Consider the following 15,323-nt stretch of genomic DNA (forward strand, 5'->3'; position numbering starts at 1 on the left):
TTATTAGGCCTAATTGATTCTGATACATATTTACACCAGTTTGGAAAATTAGTCCAAAACAAATGCGAGTGCTTTCATCCTGGATCTAATAGTGAAAGCATTACATGATGCCACCTTTTGGTTGGTCGAAGCCGAAATTACTGGAGCGCTGCAGGGGTCAGAGGTCACTGGTCATTTGGCTGCTCTGTCTGTGTCAACATCTTGTGGAAATGACACCGTGGACCTCCCGCTCGCCACAAATGAGGCCCCCAGGGGCTGATGGGAGCTGAGCGAGGGGCCCGTCGTCACCCAGAGGTGCAGAGGTGCAGAGGTGGAGCACCCATCCTCTGTTGGTGACCTCGTCTACGTCACCTGCCTCCCAAGGTTTTGTGTGTCAAGTGATTCAACCTCCTCCACACGAGATATCGTCCGCTTTAGTGTCCCTAGAAACGTGGGCCAGCACAAGGCTAAGTACTGTCACTCTGCTGATGGACACACTTGCTGTGTTCCAATCCCCATACTTCCATGAGTACACTTAAACGTAGTACACTATCAGCACTTACTAAGTACGCAGATTTCAGCAGGTGAGTGTTGTTCCAAATCTAATACTCCGTGATGCACTTACCGAAAATGACGCTCGCAACAGCCGCCGCGGCTCGGCACCCGCGAAAAACTTCCGGCTTTAAACGGCGAAAAAATTATCCTTTGTGTTGTTTAATCTTTACTTCTACAATCCGGCAATACGGCTCCATTAACGCAGCAAATGTGAAGAATGCGCCGGCGTCGTCGGCCGCCATTACAAACATTTTTTTCGAGCTGAGCGGCTCTGCCTGGCTCCGCCTCTTCCGCTACGTAGACAAGATGGCGGCCGTTGAGTGCGTATAGTGTACATCGTTCCACACTCAGCGTTTTGACCGTTATGAGGGCAACATCCGGGTCCTTTAGGTTCACTTCTTTTCGCCGCGATCGGAATCGGAACACCCTGCATACTCAAACTAAGTATAGTAAGTACGGGAAGTATGGGGATTGGAACACAGCAACTGCCTTCAACAGTGTTTACCACACAGTTTCAGTGTCTATCCTGCCCCCTCTGGGTGGAGAGAGAGGTACTGCCTCAAGCGAAGGAGTTTCTCGGAGTCTTGTTCACGAATGACGGTAGAACGGAGCTCTGTGTCTTTTATTTATTTTACTACTTTAACTACGTCTTTTATTTATTTTACTATGTTTATCTGTTTGATTTAATTGTTTTATTTATAGCATCATTTTTGATTTATACACTTATTATTTATTGCTGATTGTTATATGGAAATGTTTGTTTTATTGTTGACCCTATGTACAGCACTACAGAGACGTTTTTTTACGGGCTCGTAACGGCAGCATAGCGAGGCATAGCGGGGCGGAAATGTTTTACGTTGATTCTGAGTCGGACTTCCTGTCTGGTGCGATCCACTCTGTTGGGATTTACGAGGTTTAGCAGCGGCTAGAGCCTGGGGAGGTTAGGGCACCTGGTAAGGATCCTCCCGGGCGCCTCCCATTAGAGGAGTTCCAGGTCCAACTGGTAGGAGGCCCCGGGGAAGACCCAGAACACGGTGGAGGGATTATTTCTCTCTCCTGGCCTGGGAACGCCTCATCGTCATGGATGGATGGATGGATGGATGGATGGTGGGTGGGCGGATGGATGGATGGATGGATGGTGGGTGGGTGGATGGATGGATGGATGGATGGATGGTGGGTGGGTGGATGGATGGATGGATGGATGGATGGATGGATGGATGGTGGGTGGGTGGATGGATGGATGGTGGGTGGGTGGGTGGGTGGATGGATGGATGGATGGATGGATGGATGGATGGATGGTGGGTGGGTGGATGGATGGATGGTGGGTGGGTGGATGGATGGATGGATGGATGGAGGGTGGGTGGGTGGGTGGATGGATGGATGGATGGATGGATGGTGGGTGGGTGGATGGATGGATGGATGGATGGATGGATGGATGGATGGTGGGTGGGTGGGTGGATGGATGGATGGATGGACGGACGGACGGACGGATGGTGGGTGGATGGGTGGATGGATGGATGGATGGATGGATGGATGGATGGATGGTGGGTGGATGGATGGATGGATGGATGGATGGATGGATGGGTGGATGGATGGATGGATGGATGGATGGACAACTATGGTGATGTGAAACTGGGCTGATGAACTCAAACAGACACCAGACAACAGTGACCTAGCTCACGTGTTTGAGTCCATTTGAGTCTTATTTTAAGTGTTCAACATGCTTATTTCTAGATTTAACAATCTTAATTTAAGAAATCATCTGTCCATGCAGCAAGATCATTTCCCTCAGATTTAGAGTTTTTATCTTGTTTTTAGACACACCTTTTTGGCAGTGTGGCTAAGGTTTCTTGGTATAGTTGGAGGCATGACAGTAAATAAAACTGAACTGCTGTTTCCTAAAGTGCATCCACATTTCAACCAACAGATCTCAGTGGAGAAACTCTCCAACAACTCTGTGTTTCCACCCGAGCTGCCCCACTGTAGCTGGAGTTTAAGAAACATCTCAAAACTACACTTTTTCAAAAAAGCCCTGATGCTTAGGGGTCAGAATGTGATGAGTAGGGAATAAGAACAGGCTGCAGTGGTTCAGAAATGTTGAGATTCAACATATATATGTGGTTTGCAGAAAGAACAACTCCACACTGCAAAAAAGGTGTTTAGTCTAAAAACAAGATAAAAACACTAAATCTGAGGGAAATGATCTTGCTGCATGGACAGATAATTTTACTTAAATTAAGAATATTAAATCTAATAAATAAATATTGTTTTAAGAGTTTATTTCTTATTTTAAGCGTTCAACATGCTTATTTCTAGATTTAATAATCTTAATTTAAGAAATCTTGTCAAGGTAAATTATCTGTCCATGCAGCAAGATCATTTCCCAGATGTAGTGTTTTTATCTGGTTTTTAGACAACTTTTTTTGCAGTGCAACAGTTTGTTCTGCTGACTGGAGTTGGTTTATAAAGACTGTGCAACATATAGACCATGGGTCTCAAACTCGCGGCCCGCGGGCCAATTGTGGCCCTCATGATGATATTTTGTGGCCCCCACCTTGATATGAAAGTTTAATGTGAGTTTTATATGAATGGCACTTTACTGTGTTGTGTGTGGAAGGTCCCTTTAATTACTTTTTGGGTAATTTTGTGTCTTTTTTTTAGTAATTTTGTGTCTTTTTTAATAATTTTGTGTCTTTTTTTATTTAGTGTCTTTTTGGGTAATTCTGTGTGTTTTTTTTTATCATTTTGTGTCTTTTTAAGTAATTTAGTTTTTTTCTGTCATTTTGTGTCTTTTTTTGGTCATCTTGTGTCTTTTTTATAATTGAGTGTCTTTTTTGGTAATTCTCTGGGTTTTTTTGGTCATTTTGTATCTTTTTTAAGTAATTTATTTTTTTTTCCTGTCATTTTGTAGTCATTTTGTGTCTTTTTTGTGTCATTTTATGTCTTTTTTTTGTAATTTTGTGTCTTTTTTTGGGTCATTTTGTGTCTTTTTTGTGTCATTTTATGTCTTTTTTTTGTAATTTTGTGTCTTTTTGGGTCATTTTGTGTCTTGTTTTAGTAATTTTGTGTCTTGTTTTGATCATTTTGGTACTGCCTCCAGCGGCCCCCAGGTAATTTAAGTTTGAGACCCCTGATATAGAGAGTCAAATAGCAAATTCAAAGACTAGTTCAGTCCATCCTCAACAACAGACATGTGGTCTTAGTGGTGCAGGAGCAGAGGATTTAGGGTTAGGAGCCTTTTTTTACCAGGGTGACTCTAGTGGGAAAATAACACGAGCTCCTTGTCCAAGTGAGCATTCACATCTTTGGTTTCACATCACCTGCAATTTAAATTCCATTACTTGCCGTGCCACACATCAAATAAAGCTCGGGCCTATTAATTACTAAAGTATGGGTTCAGGGTAAAGGTGAATGTGCAATTACAGAATTAAATCAAGCTCCCGTTTAGCTTGTCAGTGCTGACAGAAATAATTTGAGTGAATTATTAAATGCTTCCACTGCTCTCAGCTGCTTCATTGTCGGCTCGACATTCACAGCTGCATGAATCCAAGCTCTGCTCCTTTCTCTGTTAACCCTCTGGAGTCTCCAAAAGCTCCAAATAATCCAGACTTGTTGCCTCCATCCAGACTAGAAAACAAAGCAGCGTGGAGCCCTACTGTAAATTTACCTCTAAAGTTCTGGCTGTAAACTCCATGAGGCCAGTTTCAGTTTGATGATGATATACCAAGTAAAACTGGAGACAAGCTCAAATAGATTTAGTATAAAATGATAGAACTGGATGGAACCCTGTTATATGTTAGATTTGACACCTTTGTTCACATTTGAAACATTTCAAATTCTTTATTGAGCATGATAGTGTTTTGAAAGTTAAAAAAAAGATTCAAAATCACATTTTATGTTGGACTAAAGGACTAAAAAGAAACAAAATGACCAAAAAAAGACACAAAATGACCAAAAAAAGAAACAAAATGACCAAAAAAAGACACAAAATGACCAAAAAAAGAAACAAAATGACCAAAAAAAGACACAAAATAACCAAAAAAAGAAACAAAATGACCAAAAAAAGACACAAAATGACTAAAAATAGATAAAAAGACACAAAAGACTGAGAAAATAAACAAAATGACTAAAAAAGACTAAAAAAATACACAAAATGAGAAGACAGAATGACCAAAAAAAAAAAAAAACAATAGACACAAAATGACCAAAAAAAGAAACTAAATGACAAAAAAGACACAAAAGACTAAAAAAATACACAAAATGACTAAAAAAGACTAAAAAAATACACAAATGAGAAGACAAAATTACCAATAAAAGACACAAAAAGACACAAAAGACTAAAAAAAGACACAAAATGACCAAAAAAAAGAAACAAAATGACAGAAAAGACGCAAAATGACTAAAAATAGCCAAAAAGACACAAAAGACTAAAAAAAATACACAAAATGAGAAGACAAAATGACCAATAAAAGACACAAAATGATCAATAAAAGACACAAAAAGACCAAAAAAGACACAAAAAAAGACATGAAAAGGATTCAAAAATGGACAAAATAGCCCATTAAGACTCCATAGAGTTAAAGTGATTGTGCTTCTTTTCTTTCTTCTTCTTCTTTTTAATTATTCTTGAACTGTACATGTTTCTGATAAACAAAGTAATTAAAAAAAACACTGTTCCTGCTGTACCTTTGCTTCTGAATGCTTTCTGTGTTCCTTCAAGCGTTTAATAAAAGAGGTCAAGATTAATGAGATAATTTAAAAATTGTGGTGGTTATGGTAATCATGCGGAAATTGTATATCATTATCAGGGCTTTAGGTCTAGTGAATTACAAGTTATAATTAGCTACCTGCTCAGGTCATTTAAAGTTCTGATGTGATGTAGTTAATTATGCTGGATTTGCAAAATAGATAATATTCATATTACACAGGATTCTACTCCCCTTTTTTTTTTTTATTGCTCTTGAGTAATATTTCACAAATTGGACTGAAGCATAAATATTTGCCCGACTCTCCTCCCTGCTCACACAGCCATGCTTTTTTTAAATGTGTGTTTCACTAAAAAAAAAAAAAAAGAAAAATAACCAGAATGTCTTGTTTTGTTAAATTCTGCTGCGAGCAAGCATTTTAACTAATTGCCTGTAATGGAGCAATTTGCCAGTGGCTGACTGGATTCAGTGGTTGGAGTTTCGGTCTCCATGACAACCAGCTGTCGGTAATTAGTAAATCAAGCCGGGGTGAGGTGCTGGGCAGTCAGAGTGGCTGCAAAAGAAGTCAAGAGTGGCAAGTGTTTGGGGTTTTTTTTTTTTTTTTAGTAATTGGCTTGCCTATGAAGTTTCTACTGACATGACTGCAGGGATGTTTGCACTGCTGATGGCTTTTCTCAGGTAGTTTCAATGTGAATATTTTGTGGTTTTTAAAAAACAAAACATCCTCTCAGTGCTGTGCTGTTTTGTCTTAGTGTTTGTTGTCTTTTTTTGCAGCACCGTTGCACTTCACTCAGTGTCAGCTGGAGGTGTGTATTGTGCTCGAACAGCCAGAGGTATGTAGTGAGCTCTGATTCATGTGAATACTTTCTTTTAATTAACCATTAGCGGGTATATTTAACATTTCCAAACAATGAAACTGCACAGAGAGGGTAAAAAAAAAAACGCTCTGTTAACCCTTTGATGCACAACATGACCTGCATGCATTCCCCATGTTACTTCATGCTTTCACATATTTTAACATTTGAGACTTATTAGAGCCACTAAATTATAATTTCCATTGGAAAAACACCAATTTAACAAAATAGGATAGTTAATATTTGTGTCTTCTTTGTCAGGTTTTTCAGAAAGATTCATTTCCCATGTTATTTCATGCTGGCTGTGTGTGTGTGTGTGTGTGTCTGTTTTTTATTATTATGACAACAGATCATTATATCCCGTTTTCCTTTCATACTTTATGAAGAAAAATAGTTTTTGTATTATTACATCAAGTTTACACACATGGGTCAAAAATGACCTTGTGCATTAGAAGCATAGTGATACAAAAAGTGATTCACTAAATTAACAATTTGAGTAAATGTGTAACTTTGTTTGTCTTATTTTGAAGGTTTAACTTTAAAAGAGTTGTTAGAACCAGCAGATTACATTGAAAAATTACATATTTTAACATTTGAGACTTATTAGAGCCAGCAAATATTAATTTCCATTGGAAAAACACCAATTTAACAAGATAGGAAAGTTAATATTTGTGTCTTCTTTGTCAGGTTTTAAATTGGGGACAACATATAAACACCTTCTAATGCACAACATGGGTCAAAAATGACCTTGTGCAAATATGGGTTTTTATTCAAAAAGTAAGAAATGAAAACAAAATTAGAATGCATGATGATCAAAAACAAGTAATTTGAGAAAAACCTGCAATACTGAATGATGAAATGAATTTATTGCAAAGATAAAGAATATGAAAAGTTAGTCGGGTCACTTTAGACCAGGGATGGGCAACTAGAGGCCCGGGGGCCGCATACGGCCCTCAACCTCACTTGAAGTGGCCCTCAGTACAACTATATTCATTTGAGCATGAAATCTTAAAAGTGCAGTGTAAAAATGCACAAAATGACTTCTTGCAATTAATGTTGGTCTGCTGTTCTTGCACTGAACAAAAAAATAAATCACAGTAAGTGGTTATTTTTTATTTGCTTCAAACCTTTTGTATTCCTATTTATACTGTTATACATGCATTTGAGCATGAAATATGTTAAGTTATTGCACTGTAAACAAATAGACACAAAATAAACAAATTGACACAAAATGACCAAAAAATGACACAAAAAGACAAAAACACGCCAAAATATCCCCCAATGTTGCCCTATGGAGAGGCTAGAGTGATGACATCATCAAATAAAGACACGAGCCCAAAAACATGAAATCTTAAAAGTGCAGTGTAAAACTGCACAAAAGTACTTCTTGCAGTTAATGTTGGTCTGCTGTTCTTGCACTGAAAAAAAAGAAATCACAGTAAGTGGTTATTTTTTATTTGCTTCAAACCTTTTGTATTCCTATTTATACTGTTCTACATGCATTTGAGCATGAAATATGTTAAGTTACTGCACTGTAAACATATTTAAAATTGCAGTTTCATCATATCTGGTTAAGTGCCCGGTCCTATATGTGGCCCTGTGGTAGTGAACATGAGAACCTGTGGCCCCCTGCAGCATTTAAGTTGCCCACCCCTTGCTTTAGACCCATGTTGTGCATCAAAGGGTTAATACTGGTGGGTGTTGTTCTGTTGCAGCCCGAGCAGCTGCCTTAGGTCTGGATTATCCCGGAGTCCATGGAGCCCCAGACCTCCATGGAGCCCCAGATCTCCGTGCCATGCACCACGGCACCATGCACCATTATGGTCATCCTGAAGCTAACCTGGTCTATAACAGCCAAACCCACCCAGCAGTGAGATCTTTTGATGGCAGAATGCATAAAGGAGCTCGCCCCAGGAGCTGGCGTGGCCCTCCCAGACCAGTACAGAGTGGCCCTCCCTCTCCCAGAGGACGCTCTCTTATTCCCCACAGGTCCAATTTAGAAGAGGTCAAGCATGTTGCCCCTCTGACTCTGCCTGGCCCCCGAGGCTGGCCCGATTTTGTGAACTGGGATCCTCAGGGCCACAACGAGCCGCGTCCGTTTGTCTACAACGACCTTGTTGTTGACGAGTCCGGCCCAAATAGACGTGGCATGTCTGTGAGGGGGCCTCGGCCCTGGCCCCGGGCCGGGGGTCTAACTGGCTCTGGCCCGGGAAGAGAAACTGTCCTCGGTTCATCCAACAAAGATGGCGTCGATGCGATGAGCGGCCCGAGTCCTGTCGCTAGGCAGAAGAGGATCAGGATCCCCGGCCAGCCGTCTGAACTCCTGCACAAACGCTTCAATGTCAGACAGTTTTTTCAAGGTTAACCTGTTAAGAGACGTGTGTTAACCCATTAAAGGCGGGAAAGCAGATAAGTCGTTTTGTAGTATTTGTAGTTTTTTTTTTGCCACCTATTTTCGGTCTCTTGGCCAATGAAATGCATCAGAATACATGTGGGAGTGTCGCAATGCAACATGGGACTTTTCCAGAACTTTGAAATCATCACCAAAAAAAGACACAAAATGACCAAAAAAAGACACACAATGACTAAAAAAGGCCACAAAGACACAAAAATACTAAAAAAAAAAAAAAAAGACACAAAAATACAACAAAAAAAAGACACAAAAATACAAAAAAAAGACACAAAATGACTAAAAGTCACAAAATGACTAAAAAAAGTCACAAAATGACTAAAAAAAGTCACAAAATGATTAAAATTGACACAATGACTAAAAAAGGCCACAAAGACACAAAAATACTAAAAAAAAAAAGACACAAAATGACCGAAAAAGACTATAAAAAGACACAAAATGAGAATACATGTGGGAGTGTCACAATGCATCATGGGACTTTTCCAGAACTGAAATCATGGTGGAAGACGACTATAGCGGAGGGAGCTCAGATATAACAGCTATAAGCTCTCAAATACTTTTTGAATTTCATTTCTATCTGCTACAGAGGCTGAAAAATCCATTATTTAGTAGGAAGAGTTGACACTTCTGTTGAATTTACAGAAAAACTTCAGGTTTTAGGGGCTTATTTTAAAATCACCCAGAGGTTTCACAGCCATTTTTTCCAGCCGTTTTAGGCCTGAATGGGTTAAAAAAGCAAAAAAAAACTCAGGTCCAGTTGGGTTGAGTTAGTGAGTTAAAGGACCTGACACGTAGTAGTTTGGCTGTCTTGTCAAATAGTGTCGCTGTGAGGAGCTCTTAAACTTAACACACCAGCATTTTGTTTGGGGAAAAAAAACTGTGATTTCAGATTCTATTTGTCTGTTTTTCTCTAACTTTTACTGAAAGAAACAACTTCTCTGCCTAAGCTCCGCCATTGTTGCTTCCTCACCTGTCGCTCTAAAACCAGTCACATCTTGCATTGATTATAAAATTACAATTTGTTATGTGTAATATGTTATTATAGCTCATATAAGTTTAATTTAAGAGCTGATATCTAGACATTTTCCATGGTTTTCTTCATAATGATTTTGGTAATTATTAAGAAAACCATGGAAAATGTCCAGATATCAGCTCTTAAACTCTTATGAGCTATTTTTGTTCTTATTATTATGTTCGTCCAAACAAATGTACCTCAAGTTGTACCAGGCATTAAAATGAACAAGAAATTGAAGAATGGTCTAATATTTTTTTCCATTTTCCATGACTGTTTTTGGTCAGTTTGTGTCTATTTCGATAATTTTGTGTCCTTTTTGGTCATTTTGTATCTTTTTTGGTCATTTTTACATTTATTTTTGGAATTTTTTTGTCTTTTTTGGTAATTTTTACATTTATTTTTGGTAATTTTCGTATTTTTTTGGTAATTTTTACATTTATTTTTGGTCATTTTTTGTCTTTTTAATTTTTACATTTATTTTGGCAATTTTGTCTTTTTTGGACATTTTTACATTTATTTTGGGTCATTTTTTGTCTTTTTAATTTTTACATTTATTTTGGCCATTTTGTCTTTTTTGGTAATTTTTACATTTATATTTGGTCGAGTCACATCTTGCATTGATTATAAAATTACAATTTGTTATAGTGTTATAGTTCCCAGTGCCTCTCTCCTCTTTTTTTTCTCCCTCCTCCCCTCATCACACATGTGTGAGGAGGTTTGGATGTAACCAGAGTGCCATCTGTTGGTCATAATGTGAACTTTTACTTTTGGCTCACATTGTTGAACACAGGTGCTGCTTAACAGAAGGTCAGCTTCTGACAAATCTCCTAATCTGTTTACAATCTGTTGTTTGCAAGTACTACTAGTGGTTATGCTAATTATTTCACATAACATTGGGGCTTCCAGTGATGATGTTTAACCCTTTGGAGTCTGGAGCTATTCAGTTGGTTTTTGACTCTCAAAAAACACAAGAAATTACAAAAACACACCTAAAACTGACACAAACTGTGTTCACCCTTCCATGTTGGTATCACTGTTTTCAAGACAACCTCACCTATATCACCTGATTATTATTTTTTCATTTTGACTTACTGGAAAAAAATACAAAAAACAAACCCCCATTAAAAAACACAAAATTACAAAAAACACACAAAAAATACACACAAAAAGAAAAAAAAAAAAAAGAAAAAAAACACACAGAAAATAACCAAAAAAATGACAAAAAACACAAATTACAAAAAACACACAAAACCCCCCATAAAAACACAATATAATTACAAAAAACACACACAAAAAGGCAAAAAAATTTAATAAACACAAAATAACCCAAAAAACAACAAAATTACAAAAAACACACAAAAAAACTCCCAAAAAACACAATAAAATTACAAAAAAAACACAGAAAACACACACAAAAAGACAAAAAAAATTAAATAAACACATAAAATTACCAAAAATACAAATGCACAAAACTTGCAAAAAACACACAAAAAATGACAAAAAAACACACGACACACAAAAATTACAAAAAACACACAAATGACAAAAAACGCACATAAAAATGCACAAAAATTACAAAAAACACACATTTAGAAAAAAAACGACATAAAAACCCACAAAAAACATTAAATACAAAAGATTGCATTAAAAATGCATTGAAATGCTGAATGCACACTGCAAAATTAAAAAAAAATCTCTGCAAAAACTCAAAAATCATGTTCGACTTGGCCGAGGTAGTTTTAACCTTTGCTGAAAAAGAGTTGACGCATTAAATGGGAAGTGGAAACTGGAAAAGCCAGAACAGGTCTGACTGTTTTTAATAGCGACAATGAGGTGTTAAAACAGCCTTTTACTGAGAACTTAAATATTCACATTATTCTCCCACAGGTGAGTTTTCTCGACAAGATTAATTGATGAAAAGCTTTGTGTGTCAAGCACCGGTTCACGTTCCTTATTGAGAGACGTTTGAGTGGGAAATGAGGGCAGGTTAGATTATTCACTGATTGATTCATAAATCAATCAATCAATCAGGAGCAGAAATGGAGTTATGAGCTCTCGTCTGGAACACGTCTGAGGAAATGAGTGACAGAACAAAGTAAAGCAATCAGCTGTTTATAGGGAGCAGGAAGGAAGGAGGTGAACAGCAGCCATATATCATATAATATATCATATATATCATATAATATACCATATAATACATCATATAATGTCAGGCTGGGCACAAAGAGAGGACGTTCAGACGCTGCAGGCACAAACTTTAGAGACCAGACATCTGGTGATGCAGGGCTAAATTCAAAACTGAGAAGCAGGAAATATACAGGTGCATCTCAATAAATTAGAATATCATAGCAACGTTTATGTCAGTAATTAAATTCAGGAAATAACAAATTATATAGATCCATTACACACAGAATGAAAAATGTTATGTCTTAATATATTCAATTTCTTCTAATTATAATGATTATGGCTTAAATTTAATAAAGAGCTAAAATTCAGTGTCTCAAAAAAAATAATATTACTAAAGACCAATTTTAAAAAGTACGTTTAATCTGGAAATGTTGGCCACTGAAAAGTATGTCCATCCAACGACTTTTTATCAAAAAAATATGACTTTCATCTCATTTCAACTTTTTATCTCATAATTTGGACTTTTTATCTCGTAATTATGACCTTTTATCTGATAATTATGACTTTTTGTCCGATAATTTCAACTTTTTTATCTCAAAATTATGACATTTTATCTGATAATTTTGACTTTTTAACCTCATTGACTTTTTATTTTTTATTTTATTTTTTATTTCAAGTTTTTATCTCATAATTATGACTTTTTAATCTCAGAATTATGACCTTTTGACAATTTTATTTATTTGAATTATGACAATTTTGACTTTTATCTCATAATTTCGATTTAAATCTCACAATATTGACTTTTATCTCAAAATGTGGATATTACAAAAGACCAATTTTTAAAAAACATGTTTAATATGAAAAGTATGTCCATCTATATGACTCCATACTGTTTGACTTGAACTACTGGAAATGGACTTTTCCATCATATTCTAATGTATTGAGATGCTCCTGTATCTTGCATTAATTATTTTAATCTCAGAGCATCACATAAAGCAGTTAAAGTAAAAGGAAGAATATAAAACCTTTATTGACAGGTCGCCACACACACACTCCCTATGACGCCCTGCAGCTGTTCGCCTCTTTACCTTCGATCAATGACTTAATGATGCTGTACAGTTTGAAAAAGGAGGCTGAGGGTCGGCAGGAGGAGAACCAGCTGCATAAACATGTTGGTAGTAACCTGAAGAGAACAGGATTCTCTGTTCTACGGAGCAGGATTAGTGGTCAGTGAAGTAACTTTATGTTGTGTTCAGTGACAGACGAAGCTCTTAACTAGACCGATTAAAGCACTTAAATTTGGTCCTTGTTCTCACAGCTTTGAAGGTTTTTTCATATTTTATATTTGCTACCAAGTCTGTTTCAAACCACCTTGTTGAAGAATAAGGTCAGAATTGTCACACACACCATAAGAATGAGCTACATCTAAGCAACATATTACTTTATTATAATTTATCAATTTTATTCTAGTCAGGTCTACTCGTGAACTTACTTGTACTGGCACTGTGTTTGTAGGAAAAATATACTGTAATATACATACAAGCCATCATTTTTGCTTTATTTCTCACTGTTAAATGTACTAAACACCATATCTTAAACAGGAAATCAACAGTGCTAATATCTTTTTACCGTAATATTTTTAAAAAGTTGCACCATTTTTTTTACAGTGTAAAAGTAGTGAGGTGGTAAAGCCCCGAGACATCAATAAATATTTCAAAGGCATTATTTGTTGCAAGATTTATATTTCACACTTTCTACTGTACACCTTCTGTAATTATATGCACTATTGAAAAATTCACATGCTCACAGAGGCTGTTTCTCTCTGCCTGGACCTGCTATTGATTTTCAGGAGGTTTTCTCTGCAAACCAGACTGGACTAGCTTGGGAAGTATTCTTCTCTGCATGTCTATCTACAGAAATCATTCATGCTTTTTTCATGTGCAAACATTGAGGCATTGCTTATTTCTCCATAACCCTTAAACCTCTGAAGTCCAGGAGGGTTTTGGTCCAAATTTGTCAACTTCCTATGCATTAATTTCTGTCTCTGTTTAGCATCTTTCAGTCTCGACACAAACGTCAGATTTTTCATTTTATTTGAATTAACAAAGTATAAAGCTGCCAGGAACCCAAAATACAAACAAAAGACGCAGGTGTCTATGGAAATGTACCTTTTCCATCATTTATACACACAAAAACAGCAGAAAAAATAAATAATAAACTACAAAACATCTTATTTGCATGTAAATTAACCCTCTGAAATCTTCGGCTATTATGTGCATTAAAAAAAATCTGTTATATTTTTTTTTTACCATGCCATGTTGGTATCAGTTTATTCAGCGTTACCTCACCTATATGTCCTGATAATTAATTTTTAACTTTGAATTATTTGATCAAAAGTTTGAACCCAAAAGAAACAAAGGAAAACATAAATTTTGATCTTGAAAGTTATGATTCACACACAGAAATGTACTTGTTGCAAATATGAATACAGGTTGCAAATATAACATATAACAGGTAAAATTAGGATAATATCTAGTTCAATATTTTATACTAAATATATTTGACATTATCTCCGGTTTTACTTGGCCAAATGTCATCAAAAAAAATCTGGCATGGAGTTTCAAGCCAGAACTTTAGAGGGAACTCAAGAGGGAAAATGTGTCTATTTTTGGTCATTTTGTTTCTTTTTTAAGTAATTTAGTTCATTTTGTGTGGGGTTTTTTTGTGCCGTTTTTGTGTCTTTTTTGTCATTTTGTGTCTTTTTTTGGTAATTTTGTGTCATTTTTTAGACATACAGTCATATAAAATAATATTAGACCACCCTTGTTTTCTTCCATTTCTTGTTCATGTTATTGCCTGGTACAACTAAAGGTATATTTGTTTGGACAAATATAATGATAACAACAAAAATAGCTCATAAGAGTTTAATTTAAGAGCTGATATCTAGACATTTTCCATGTTTTTCTTCATGATTTTGGTTAATATCAAGAAAACTATGGAAAATGTCTAGATATTTATAAAGTATATAAGTTTATAAAGTATTTTCTTGTCACTTATATGGCAGAACAGGGTTTCTTTTGATGGAAAAATGTTTTATTTTTTACGGTAAAATATGAAATAAAATGGCAATCTTAAACGGGAAATCAACAGTGCCAATATCTTTTTACCGTAATATTTTAAAAAGTTGCACCGTATTTATTACGGTAAATTTCTGTCAACCAAGAAGATGACTGAGAGACTCGACGTTGCTTCATTTTATGTCTTCAGGTCATGAAGAAGTAATATGCAGGTGTTTTCATGGACTCCAGAGGGTTAAAAATAGTAAAAGTTTACATTGTAGAAAGAAAATTCACATTTTAAAAATGGTCTAGAAACATAAATGTCACACTGTGAAAGCTCCTATGATTGCACTTTCAACTGGCTTTCTCAGCTTGTCTACATATCATATATAAATAAAGTTATTACACTGCAAAAAAAGCCAACTTGTATTTTTTGGCCTAAAACCGTGATTTAAGTTGGTAAAACTTGGAAATATAAATTACTGACATTTAGGGCAATAATGTAAGTTAGCACAACAAAGGAAGCCAGTTGTCTGCTCAAAAACAAGTTGGTGAGTTGTTGTTACTTATATCTTTAAGTTGGGGTCCAAAACAAGGGACAATAGTTCTGATAACTCT

General features: G+C 36.3%; 1 protein-coding gene across 1 annotated transcript; it reads left to right on the forward strand.

Moving 5' to 3' along the window:
• The first annotated feature begins 5,767 nt into the window (after positions 1-5,767).
• On the forward strand, positions 5,768-8,507 carry LOC131975795 (uncharacterized). The gene is made up of 3 exons (XM_059338562.1): positions 5,768-5,918; positions 6,015-6,073; positions 7,810-8,507. Exons 1-3 carry the CDS (start codon positions 5,878-5,880, stop codon positions 8,457-8,459), a joined length of 750 nt encoding a protein of 249 aa, XP_059194545.1. The 5' UTR covers positions 5,768-5,877; the 3' UTR covers positions 8,460-8,507.
• Positions 8,508-15,323: the final 6,816 nt, after the last annotated feature.

The sequence above is a fragment of the Centropristis striata genome, chromosome 8 (genome assembly GCF_030273125.1).
Source record: "Centropristis striata isolate RG_2023a ecotype Rhode Island chromosome 8, C.striata_1.0, whole genome shotgun sequence".
NCBI classification, from domain to species: Eukaryota; Metazoa; Chordata; class Actinopteri; order Perciformes; family Serranidae; genus Centropristis; species Centropristis striata.

Bases quoted from the DNA above. Each gene is read 5' to 3' on its own strand.
- LOC131975795 (XM_059338562.1), top strand. From the start codon at position 5,878: ATGACTGCAGGGATGTTTGCACTGCTGATGGCTTTTCTCAG. The intron at 5,919-6,014 runs GTAGTTTCAATG...CTTTTTTTGCAG, and splicing joins CTGCTGATGGCTTTTCTCAG to CACCGTTGCACTTCACTCAG. The intron at 6,074-7,809 runs GTATGTAGTGAG...GTTCTGTTGCAG, and splicing joins TTGTGCTCGAACAGCCAGAG to CCCGAGCAGCTGCCTTAGGT.